The 12,887-nt window shown below is 51.2% G+C and overlaps 1 protein-coding gene across 1 annotated transcript in view; it reads right to left on the bottom strand.

Annotated features, from left to right (window-relative positions):
* The window catches only part of BMP6 (bone morphogenetic protein 6), a 91,837-nt gene extending 83,433 nt beyond the window's left edge, over positions 1 to 8,404 (bottom strand). The window contains exon 1 of the mRNA XM_049824095.1: positions 7,930 to 8,404. Within this exon, the coding sequence (XP_049680052.1) occupies positions 7,930 to 8,356 (427 nt within the window). The 5' untranslated portion in view covers positions 8,357 to 8,404. The remainder of the gene's footprint in view (positions 1 to 7,929) is intronic.
* Positions 8,405 to 12,887: the final 4,483 nt, after the last annotated feature.

Here is a 12,887-nt window from a genome sequence, read left to right as displayed (position 1 = left end):
CCAAAAATTCCCACTGTTGCTACCACTGATTCAATTCTGTCATTGTGCTATGATGAGCACTGCAACGTAAAATAAAAAGAGCTGCAGGCAGCGCTGACAAAATCTTTGTGCCCTTCACAACAAAACAAAAAATATCTCATGCCATCACCAAAAAAAGAACCCAAAAAAACAAACGAACAAAAAAAACCAAAAAACCACCACCCCCAAAATCTACCCAACCCTATAAGGCTGTTTCTTAGCCTGGGAGCCTAAGTAACTGAAAGTTCAGGAAATACCAGCCCTGATCCATAGCAGGTTTTAGGAATCAAAGTCCACTACGATGTACTAAACACCCCTGCGATCCCACAGGGGCTCGGTTTCTTTAATTAAGCTTTCTTCTCCTGCCACAGCCCAGCTGCAACCCCGTGCCCTTCCCAAAGCCACCGCCTTGAGAACCTGCTCCGGGTGCAAAGCGCGGGGCCGCAGGGCTCCCCGGGGAGCGGACGCCTCTTCGGGGTGCTGGTGCCGGCCACCCCTCCTGCAAGCGCTGCGGCCACGCAGGAGGCACCACTCCTCACCCTCTGCCAGCCGTGACCCGAAAAAAGGTGGAAAGAAACAAGCCGCTGAATGGTTTTCATGCACGTCCCCTCGCCCTCGGGGTGTCACGGCTGGAGAACCCCAGTCGCAAATGCCCTCTCCAGACTTAGAATCACAGGTGGTTTGGGCTGGAAGGGACGCTCAAAAATCACGTAGTTCAACCCCTCTGCCATGGGCAGGGACATCGTTCACTAGACCAGGTTGCTCAAAGCCCCATCCAACCCGACTTTGGACGCTTCCAAGGATGGGGCATCCACAGCTTCTCTGGGCAACCTGTTCCAGCGTCTCACCACTCTCACTGCAAAATTTTCTTCCTTATATCCAATCTAAACCCACCCTCCTTCAGTTTAAAACCATTGCCCCATCAAACGGGGAACCTAGGTGTGACTCAATACCAGCCTCCAAGAATCAGGTGCACAGAAAATGACTTTCTGGTCCTTAACCTCAGTCTCCCAGGCTCTGGGGTCTGATGCCTGCTAAAACAAACAGGAATCTCTCAGGCATGAGCCATTTTTCCATTCAGGCGAGAGCGTTTGCTCTCTGTTTCACACCGCTATATAAATGGTCAAACAGAAACGCTGAATGATTAGTAGGTGGACCGTACTTAACGGCATTACTGTGTATCTGCTGGGACACAGCAGAAACACACGACAGGACTGTTTACATCCCAAGTAACTTGTGCCTTCCTCTAACCCCTCACAAGTTAGCAATGAGGCAAGACGACGCAAGAAGAATCATGCCTCCACGGCAGGGAAAGTCTAAACACCACCTTCCTTCCTCCTAAATCACAAACACCACTTGAAAGTTTATATTTAAAACTACGAGAGAGAGCATCACCGCCACGATGCGCCAGGCTAGACCCAGCAAGGACCGCAGCTCCTCGGTACAAGCCTGCGGCAAGAAGTGCCTGCAGAGCTCAGCACAAGACCTCCACGACAGAGCTGCCCAAGTGATTTTCTGACGAAGCCATGTTTCGCTGGAAGAAAACTGCCAAAAGAAAACCTTTTTAGAAGGAGCGGTTTAGTTTCAACTTTGTTTGAGGAAAAGAACTAGGAAGTGCTGCTTCTATTTTTACCAAAAATTCCGAACAAACCAACCCCGCACCTGGGTTTGTGTTTCAAAATGCAACTTTTTATACATATTGTTATTTATACATACAAACTTTGACTCGAATCAATCGAGATTGCTTTGCAAATACTAACTTCTTCCAATTACAATCACTTTTTGTTGTTGCTGTTTTAAGTAAGACTTCAACATTTCACCCAAATTTAAGACAGTGTAAATTTTCAAGCTTTGTAAAGCTTTCACAAGAGAGAGAATAATCCTGCTAATGCCACATGGTCTGGTTCCAGTAGCTTAGTCCAGATGACACTTAGACCTGGATAAACTGCTTACACAGACGTGACCCTCCACTCATTTCAACAGCGCAGGTTTCGAACGGCAGCTTCTCGGGGAGCCGCACATCTTCCAGGGCTCCTGGCCAAATGCAGAAGGATGACTGCAGTCCCTCAAATTCAGAGGGTGGAGGAGCTGAGGACTTCTAAAAGACCATTTGCCCTTTCTTTAATCGTGACTTCAGGCAGCTGCATGCTTGCAGGCAGCTCACGAGCAACAGCTACTTCAAGGAGATGACACGAAGGAGGACCTTGAGCTGCATCAGTTGAACAGCAAATGTACGGCTGCTCTCCGACACTTGGGATCTGTCTTGGCACCAAAGCCCGGTATACAAGGCTTGGCAGAAGTCGGTAAACTCATTCCCATCGTCAGCTTCATGATTTCTAATACTGGCCTGGTCTGGACACACGTGGAGGACGCTGCTCGCACGCCGAGAGCGCGAGGCTGTACACAGCCAGCTGGCAGCACAGCCAGATCCGCAGCATCACACACTCCAGTTACTCCCTGTGAGTAGATGTCTTGACCTTTACAACATGTGGCCAAGAATATAAACAGATGGGATGACAGTATGAACGGTACAGTCCCGTCAATATAATCATGCAACGTCCCTGATACATCTTGGTTGCCTAATTTCATATCCCCTGACAGCGAGCATGATACCAGTAAAAAGGCGGGTGGGCTGATCAAATCCTTCAGATGAAAAAATTCACCTGCTTTAGAAATGCACGTAAGGATGCTGGAGCACCGCTTCCCTCCTGTGAAAAGCCATGCAGAGGGAAGGCATATTGCTCGCACCTAAGCGCTTGCCATGGATTTGTGCAAGATCATTCCTAGAAGGAAATCTGGTAGGTGACAGCTGCCAAAAAGATGAAAAGCCTGTTTGGAAGACGTCGCATCCATAAGTTGCTGCTCTATAGGCAAGGGGAGAGAGGGTATTTGTACAGCGAGCCCTACGCTGAACCTCCAAGCGGCTCCCTTGCACTGAAAGGGAGAACCCTTGCCCCAGCAGATACTTGAAGTCTTGCAGGAAAGACGGGGATTGCCTGGGGTTTGGGGATTCGAAGATGAAAGAGGCTTTTCACCATGGTCGCAAATGGAATCGAGTGGAAAAGCTTCAGGGCTGCCTGCAGGACTGCCTGGCAAACAGCTAGGTCTCCCCTCAGCCTTCTGCCTGAAGTCCTCCCAAGAGACCTGTGGGTCTTGTGATAAAGGGGAAAACCCTCTCCCCAGAAGTACAGAGATACAGTGAGTCCACGCTGTTAGTCTGCTACAAAAAGGCACGACACTGTGGATAACCAGGCACCACGCCCCAAAAGCACACTTTTTACAGCCCTTATCTCTGGAGGGTTTGATGGGTTCAGACTTTCCCTGCACAGCTACCCAGCTGTCAACAGCCCCAAGACTTTGGTCATAGCAGAGACTATGACCTGCAAAGACTGTCATTGGGTTCCTTGGTTTTTCCTGGGGGAAGCACACGGCTTTTTTCCCTTGGTGTGGATGCCGGGACAGGAAGGCATGGGTGAGGACCAGAAGAGCTTCTTCCCCATTTTGACACAGGATTGCTCCGCAGCACCTCTCATTATACAGGGAATAATTCTGGCCACAGTTAAAGTAGCAAAGTCTTTCTGTTTCTGCTGCTACGCCTGGCACGTACTACTCTCTGAAGACATCAGCCAGTGAAACAGGGGCTGGAGAGCAGCTCCCCTTCACGTCAGCGCTGATGAAGCAGAGGAGACCAGGGAGACTTTGGATCTGCCACAGCCCCCAGCCCTAGTCTGCAGTTTGGTCTGAGCTGTGACCCCTCGCTCCTCATCTCCCTGGACTGAGGGAGAAGGGGTTTGTTGTGAGGAACTCAACACGTCTCTTGCTAAAACAGTCTTGGCAACAAAATACAGGGATGCTTGCCTGAGTCCGGCTGTCAATCCAATGTCACTGCCTCAAAGAGGGATCTCCACACCAACCCCGGGTTGTTTTGCAAGGAGAAAGAGGAAATAACCCTACCTGGTGCCAGGAGGAAGGTACATTAGTCAAATAGGAAATGTTAATAGATGTTATTTTCCCAACACTGCTGTGTCAAGACACGCCAGTGCTACATTTATATCAAGGATGTTCCTACAAGAAGAGCTGAACAGTTTCACGAGAACATCCATTAGCCCACAACGCCCCCCCTCCCAGCACCGCAACCCTGCTGTACAGCCATTCCCCTGGCACAGAAGTTCAGTACCCTGCTTGGTCTGATAAATCCCAAACAGAGAGATCCAAAATGCAGATGTTTCCATCTACGCTAGGTACCCAGACTTCCTGTGTGGGAAACAGAAAGAAACAGGCACTTTTTGGGTGCCTCATCCTAGGGAAAACGCCTTAAATGGACACTTTGAGGATCACCTTCCTAAAATAAGGACCAGGTTTACCAAGGGTAGATGATACTTTCTGTCAAATTAGTTTTTGGTATCTAACCTGATAAAAGAAATTTATTATCTAAATTATCTGGTTTATATCTTATGCATGTTTTTACTTGTAATGGGAAGAAACACTTATGTCTACTCTCCAGGTGCTTTATAAAACAAAGTGCTAAGCATCTCCTGGAAACCCTGGACACTCAAAGTTCCCCTATCGCCTTTGGGAATCATTGTCCACAACTTGCAAGTCCATAGTACAGTGCAGACATCACCAGGCAGGCAAGATAAATCCCAGACTCTATACTTTGAAGACCGATGTTTCTTGTCCACCCTGTAAGACAGCAACTGTCCACATCTGGAGAACCGTCACACCTGTGTCCTGCTTTTTTCACTTCCCCTCTCTCCGCCCAAAAGAAACCACCTCCTAGGACATCGCCTTCGAGCCTGGGACAAGCCTGCACTGCTTGAAGTCCCTCAGCTTTGCAAGACCCAGACAAGGAGGACTTGTACCCTGAGCACACATGGAAACATAGCCTTCCCCAGACAGAAAACCCATCTGCTGTATCCCCAGACTGAAGGAATATGTATGTTGGTCAGGAAGGGCTGGAGCACTGCACATTTAAAATCAGCAGTGACTGCAAGCTACTGACTCTTTTTGGGCTACAGGGCTGGAAAAATTAGATGCGCTTCTTTTAAAAGAACATCAACACCTGCAAACTTTCAGGACAAAGTAGGGCTTTTCCGCACAGCTGACACAGATGATGGCTTTCCAGCACAAGGAGATGCATCATCAAATGCTTGCCTGGTTCTGGGCTGCAGCAGAAGCAGTATCAGCACCTGAAGCCACCCCGGCCACCTGCACCGACTTCACACCCACGCAGCCGCAGGTATCTTCAGGGCAACCTGCACCAGGTATACCCACGTAACGCCGTACGCTCCTGATCCCGAGAGAACGGCAAGGGCTCCTCACATCTCTTTGGTAACTGCCCCTTCAGTCATGGCAAGGGAATTCTTTACAGTTGAACATAAAGCTCTTCAGAAGCCAATTTGAACCAAGCAGAAGTCATTATAGGTCTGATCGCATGCAGAAAATCCTAAATAAAGTAATTCTGGCAGTGTCTGCTTAGGAGGAGACTCCAGCTGTGGGTTTTCAGGGTTGCTTGGCATATGTTTCATTGGAACAGTCAGTGTCCCTGAGGTCAGGAAGCCTTCCCTTTCTGCTGCGATCCCACCATCTTTTGCTGCATTTTCTAGACTACGTCTGATAAACCACTTTGATACATCACAGGCTGGCTTTCTCCCGTCACACCTTCGGTTTCTATACCGCAATTTAACCTTAGGCTTCCTCTAGTTCTCTGGCATGAGTTATTGTTTAGTGGAAAAGCGTCAATACGCATGTAAAAGACCCCCAAAAATCCCTGACATGTCAGAGGAGCTACAGAAAACAGCCGAACAGCTGTTTGGTCTCAGCCCGTTGATTTGCCAACACTTTGGTAACAAACAATCACGTTAAATGACATTATGGTTTATGACTCGGAACTTGGAAGTTGATGAAGAAATTTCTGCAGTTGATTCATACTTCCTGAGACTCATAACTAGCATTTCAATCGTGCTATTTTACTTCATTACATGAACAATTTTCCTCGTTGTTACTTAAGTGTCTAGATCCAAATTATCAGAACTGATTTGAATCATATGAATTTTTTTTGTTTGTTTTCAAAAGAAACATACACTTTCAGGTCTACCGCGTAATACTGCTCTCCTGGTGCTTTATGAAGCAGGCAGCTAAATACCTTCTAAAACACCACGTGCTCGCACTTCTCCCCGAAAACAGCTCCTCTGGGAACCACCCAGCCCCGTGCAAGCACCTTGTTCCGCATCCTTTAAATAAAACGCGTTATAGGGACTGCTTACAGACAGCTACAGCTGACACCACGCTGCTTAAATTCATAGCTCCAAGTATAGGTCCTGAGAGTTCCCACAGCAAACAAGAGAGATGGCAGCAGCAGCTCTGTATATTCAAAGGACAGAGAGGTTTAGGGAGGCTGGGAAGGGAGAAGCCCAGAAGCAGCTGCCCTTTGGACCCAAAACCCGTACAGCATTCCCAGGTCTCAGGGTCCGTGCTAGACACAGACCACGCTGGCTTCATTGACGGATGATTTCAGGATGTCTCAATCAAAAGCAGCAGAGTTCCGAGTTGGCCGCACCACCTAAACGTCCCTGAGCTAATTTTAAGTGAGAAGGCTGAGACCCTGACCGATAAACCCACAGTATGTGGAGCCCACGGGGCTCTGCGCTGCTGGAAGGGCTGAGCACCCCGGGGCAGCTCCGCTGCGCCTGCGGGCGTTGCAGTCACCTCAATCTCAACACAGCCGAGTCCTTCGACAACCATTTGCGGCGCAAGGGGGGCACTTCCAACCTACTACGGGCTTTTCATCGGGTACAAAAATTACCCGGCTCTTGTTCTAAATACATACACCGTGGTACAAAGCTATTGAACGCATCTACCGGTGCTGGGAGCTCAGAGAAATTTCACGCTGCGGTAATATATCGCTGTTCCAGATGAGGAAATGCACAACAATTCGTACTTTTTTTTTTTTTTTTTTTTTTAAGACAAGACAAGCTGTTCACAGGTGGTGTCGTTCTGGCGCGCAGCTCTGGCAGCACCGGTGAAAAGACAGAGTTTTCAGCCGCCCGGCTAAGACACTTGAGCTTCACAGGAATTCCCTAAAAAAAGGAACTGCAATTTGCCAACTGAAATATTTTCATTCTCCACATTAGGCTGAATCTAATTACGCTGTTTCCTCACAATTGCAGTCTAGTATTCAGGGCTCCTTCAAGAAACAAGCTTAATGGCTTTCCCACCGAAATGCCCACCTCGGAGCCCTTCGCATCAGTGACACGCTGACAGCGTGATTTATTTGAAGAGCAGGTTGAGGTCTAACAGAACTTATTTCAAGATTTCCACGTGATGCGGACTTTTATCGCGTTCCCAGGCTCCGTCACCAGAATCCCCTGGACGGAGTCACGTATTCCTCACCTACGCTAGCTCGGACCCCCTCAAAGGAGGGGACGGGGACACCGTGGAGTAGCAGGGGACGTTTTTTCCTCCCCAAAGCGCCCGTGCCCTGCTGGACCTCGGACGGAGCGAGTGCCGCTTGCGCTCCGGCGCGGCCCCGACGCTGCCGCCCGGGCACCGGAGCAGGGCGGGTTTAATCCTGAACGCCGGGCTGTCGGACCGCTGTCCCCGTAACGGGGACAAAACAACTACTAAAAGAAACGCGAAGACACCCTTCTCCCTCCCGTCGCCCTCGGGTTTTGCGTCCCGGGGGTGTTTTCCTTTTTTTTTTTTTTTTTAAAGCCGTTTGCGAGAGGGATGGGAGGTTCAGCCCTTCACCGAAGCCAGCCGCCCCCCTGGCCGAAACCACGGTGGGTCCCCTCCGGCAGACCCCCAGCCGCGCTCCCCGGGCAGCAGCAGCAGCCACCCCCCGCTCCCTCTCCCCGGTAGACGGGCGTTCGCCTGCCCGCCCCCCCCCCCCCCCCCCCCTCCGGCACTCACCCAGGTTGACGAAGCTCATGACCATGTCGGCGTCGTTGAGGAAGGCGCTGTCCTGCGAGCTGGGCGGCGGCGGCGGGGCGGGGGGCGGCGGGCGGCCGCTCCGCTCCGCGCTGCCCTCCGCGCCCTCGGCCAGGGCGTGGTAGAGGTCCAGCATGAAGCGCGGCGCCGCCGTCAACCGACCCGGCGGCGGGGCCGGCGGTTGCAGCGGCCGGGGGCGGTGGGGCAGCCCCAGCACCGAGAGGATCTCCCGCTGCATCTCCCGCTTCTCGTGCGACTTTAACCGCCGGTAGAGGAAGCCCGAAGCGGTGGTGGCGGCGGCGGCGGCGGGCGGCGGCGGCGGCTCCCCGCCCTCGGCGGGCTCCGCGGGGCGGCAGGCTCCGCTCAGCAGCGCCCAGCAGCAGCACAGCCAGGCCAGCCGCCGCGGCATGGCGCTCGGCCGGGCGGAGGCAGGCGAGGTCCCCGCTTCCCCCTCTCCCCGGGGGTTCCCCCGCCGCCCTCCAGCCCTGCCCCCCCGCGGCGGCGGCGGCGGCGGCGGCGGCGGCTAGCGCCCGGGCCGGCGGGGGGCGGCCAGGCCAGAGGGGCTCAGCGCTGGCGTCGTCCCCCCCCACCGCCGCCGCGCATGGCCGCCCGGGGCAGCCCCCCCCCGCCGCTCAGGTGCGGCGGGGCCGCCCCCGGCCCGGCCGCTCAGTTCGCCATGCCCCCTGCCCCGGGGGGGGGGGGGGGGGTGTCAGCGTATGGGGCAGGAGAAGGAAGAAGAAGAAGAGCAGCGAACTTTTCCCCCCCCCCTGCCCGGGAGCGAGCGAGCGGCTGCTGCTGCGGCGGCAGCCCCGGTCCCCGCGGGCTGGCCGGAGCGGGGCTGCTGGCGGCGAAGGCAAATCACCAGCGCGCCCGCCTCTCGGCGGGGCGGGCGGCCGCTCCTCCGGGGCGGGGAGCGGGCGAGGGCGCAGGTAGCGCGGCCCCGCGGGGGCGGGCGGGCGGGCGGCGGAGCAGGTTATAGAAGCGCCGGCCCCGTCGGTTGTCAGCGGTTTAGCTGCGCTCCGCCGAAGAGCGGCGCCGGCCGCCTCTGCCTTGCCTGGCTGCTGGCTTGGTTCTTCTTAAAAGAAGGATTTCGGCCGCCCCTCTTCTCCTGCTCCCAGCCCTCAAAGGGTGGAGGGTGGTTGGCCTGAGAATAGGTGGAGCGCTACCTAGCCTACATCTGAACGAGCCTTCCCGTTCGTTTTGACGGGTTATGGCTCCCTACAGCTTTCTCTGGAAGACCTTGCAAAACCGGGCACGGAGCGCTGGTCGAGGGCTAGGTGCAGGTACGCCCCGCCGGCCCCGATCCACCAAGTACGAGCCTGCGTCTGCGTACTGTGAAACAGGCTATGCTGCCATAAAACAACGTATCCCTTCCTACGCTAAAGGTCGGAGGTTGCAGCTCTGATTTCAGCCCCTTCATCAAAAAGAGGAAAAAAACCCCACCGTCCAACGCTCCGGCAACAGCAGTCAGGCTGAGCGAGGAGCAGCTCTTCCATATGCTGATCTCTGACTTCATGGATCTCGCTCGGGTTAGATGAGTAATTCCAGGCTAGCCCTGCTGAAATCGGTGCAATTGCTCTAGGTTTGAACTGGGATAATTTCATAGGAGTTGGCCCTGAGAATAATATCTGGACCATTTGAAGTCACTGGCAAAATTTCCATCAACTTTATTAGAATCAGAATCTGGCAATAAGCTCATATTCAGTTTCCCAGAGACACAGCTGAGAATATTCAAGACAGAATATGTTCTTTTCAGAAGCGGAGGTTACACCGAGCTTTCACTTATGGGGAAGTAAGGTTGCAGATGGGTGTTTTAACCACACCAGTCCAGGAACATCGTAATACTGGGCATTTAAAAGCTTGTTTTGGAAGGGAAAAAAAAGCATCTTTAAGCAGATTAGAGCATAGATATCATGGGGGTGGGAGGCAAGAATACGGAAGTTGCTTTTGCAACTGTCCCTTTTGTGAAGATACTCAGAATTTGAAAGCGAGGGTGCATGTGACAGCATGGACCCGACGCGCTCCTTTTGCTATACTGGACCCCATTACCTTCATGAAAGAGGTCTGCGTCATCCCTTAAGGACTGGGGAAGGCAATGTCCAGGGCAACTTTTGTACTGCTGATTTGCTTATCCACTTTTCCTCGGCTTAGAGCAATGAGGCTAGTTTGATTAAACAGGGAGAGGAGCGCTCACTCCCTGCGAGGAGGCGAGCAACACCCCTCTCCTTCTGCGAGGCGGTGTGGGGTCCCGCTGGGAAAACCCAGGCTCCCAGGAGGAGAGCCTGGTGCACGAGCTGTCCGGTGTCCCTCTCAGCCTGCCAAGGAGGTATTTTATAGCTGTCTGAGGTGGGATATTTGGAAGCTGGGAGGAAGCACAGGAGCCCTGATGTCAGTGAAGGAGATGTCCCAGGCAGGTACTAACCCACAGGTGGCGAGGGAAGAGAGCAGCCACTTCTGTGCCATTTGCTTCCCAGTCTCTGAGCCTGTTTGGACGTAGTTCATGTCGCTGTCTCCAGCAGAGAGCCTCCAGTTCCTATCTTAACAGCACCAGAGGGGAGTGTCCCATCATACCGTTGTCTCCAAAGAATGAACTCTTCCATCCCAGGTGTCCCCCGCTCCTCTTGAAGTCAGGCAGAGATATGGTGCCCATTTAGCAACTGGCAGCATTAAACTCTCCAGGGCAGCTGTTGGGTGTTTCTGCTTCTCTGATGCTCAAATGTGTATCACCTGAAAGAAAAATATTTGCAATATTGCCATTTGCATAAAGGTTACTGCAATAAATAGGAGCTGTAGTAACAGCTGAGAGCATTTGGGCATCTGAGTTTGAGGCGGTCTGGAGACAGGGACACACAGCAAACCTTTCCGTACTTCCCTGTTAAGTTACCTTATTCTTAAATTCCTGTGCATAGCTGAGAAGCTAACACCCTCCCTTAGGAAGTCATTGCACCTTTTGTTAAGTCTCATTTAAGTCCTTCACTTTTTTCAGCAGCGCTTCCCAGAGATGTACACTACTTATCCCTGGAAATGCCTTTCGCCTGTAGATGTGAATGCTTTACTGTAGGTTTCAGCTAACGCTATCAGACCTGGGAAAGTCACCGTGACACTCAGCAGCTCGCCGAGGGGGGGGAAGAATTAAGTCTGCTTACAGAGGTCACCTACAGCAACAGATTTCAGATGTTCCTGCCATCTGAAAGGGCGAGTTTCTGCAGAGGATTTAAAGACTTCGGATGAGAGCTGAATACCTAATTCTCTGGAGGAGTGCAAAGGCTCTGTAATTCGGCAACTGTTGCAGGTTGACACACACGTTTTAAGAGTTAATTAAACATCCACTGTAGTGCTACCGGCAGAATTTTTCGCTTGCCAAGGAGCCTTTGTAGCGTATCTGCCATCCAAAACTCCCCGGTAACATGTACTTTCTTTCAAACTTTCCTTTCACTGTCATATCTTCAAAAATGCTGTGGATACAGGCTTCTGGATATCGTTCAGGTCATCAGCTTTCCCTGCTCATGACGGACATCTGGTGGCAAAGCGGAGAAACTCGGGTCTGTTCCTAGAAGTTTCCCTCGTTGGCAAGCCAGCAACAAAACCTTTTTTTTCTTTCTCTTAAAAAAACAAACAAACAAACCAACCAACCCCACCAAAACCAAAAAAAACCCAACCAACCAACCAAACAAAACCCCACCAAAACCCAAACCACCAAAACCTAATAATTCAAAGAGGTCTCCTACCTCCCCCAGAAAAATCCTTATTTAATTTTCTGCCCATAAGCCAAACTTCAGTCTGTATTCAAAAACCCACACCTGCTCAGTGCTTTGTGGGGAACGTATTGTACACGTGGCTGTGAACAGAGCCCGTACCCCACAGGACTCCCGTTCCAAGATGTGGCGTGATGCCAGCAAGGATTAACTACAGCAGTTCATTTCTTCTGGCAGTGCCAGTGTTTAGCTTTTATGCAATTAAAAGCTGGGCTACCTGTTTCTAGTTGAAAAGGATTTGTTGGATTTTCAGCTGTCTTCATTTAGCAAATCATTCCTCGCTCTTATGTAAGCAAATTAGGTTTCTTGGTTGTTTTATGCACAGGTTGTGAAGAGCAGTTCCAGGCATACGAACCACTGAAATGGTAAAGAGGAAATTTAACTTTAGTTGGAAGCTTTCGGAATAAAAAAAAACAATGGACCAAAAAAAAAAAAAAAAAAAAAAAGGGGGGGGGGGGGGGGGGAGGTTCCATTACTATGCCTTAAAATACACCACCTCATCTGTATTCCTGAGGAGGTATATGCAAAACCTTTGTCAATGCTGTCAGGTGTACAGCTTTCAGGTCCCAGAACTACACGACTCTAGCAGAATAATACGCCTTGAACTTAATTTTTTTCAGGACTAATAATATACTTTTGAGTATAGCGCAGAACTTACTATTCTAGTGATCCCTCCTCTACCTCCTGAAAACAGAAAAGACATTTGATTTTTATAACTTTGCATTCCCACCTTCCCTCCAGCTGAGCCATCGGCTGCCAAAGTTCCTGCGACGAACCCAGGCTTCTGCGCTTACAGGGTCAGCAAGGACACTGCAGTAAGGGCAGCTTCTGTCTTTGCACTCATTTCGCCAAGCAAAGGCAGGCATTTTCTTAAAGTAGTTGTGGAAGAGGTGTAAGTAATAAGAATGACGTTTGCTTTCTAAAAAAAGACCCTATGTTGTACAATAATGGCATAGCTGGAATGGACTATTTGCAGTGCTGCCCTTGGAGAGGTTGAAAATGCAAACATGCCTCCTAATTTTAGTGTACTGGTTTCCAAGGTCTGCTTGTGAAATGAGAAAGAGTGGTTGAGTATAATCTTAGTTCAAAGATCGAAGCAGGCTAAAAACAGTATTTGCTATGAAAGCTCAAATTTTTCCTTTCGCTTGCTGAACTTACTTTCTCCACTGCAAGTAGGGACAGTTG

The sequence above is a fragment of the Accipiter gentilis genome, chromosome 20, assembly GCF_929443795.1.
Source record: "Accipiter gentilis chromosome 20, bAccGen1.1, whole genome shotgun sequence".
NCBI classification, from domain to species: Eukaryota; Metazoa; Chordata; class Aves; order Accipitriformes; family Accipitridae; genus Astur; species Astur gentilis.
Note: the sequence above shows the minus strand (reverse complement) of the source record. Positions and strands in the feature narration are given on the sequence as shown.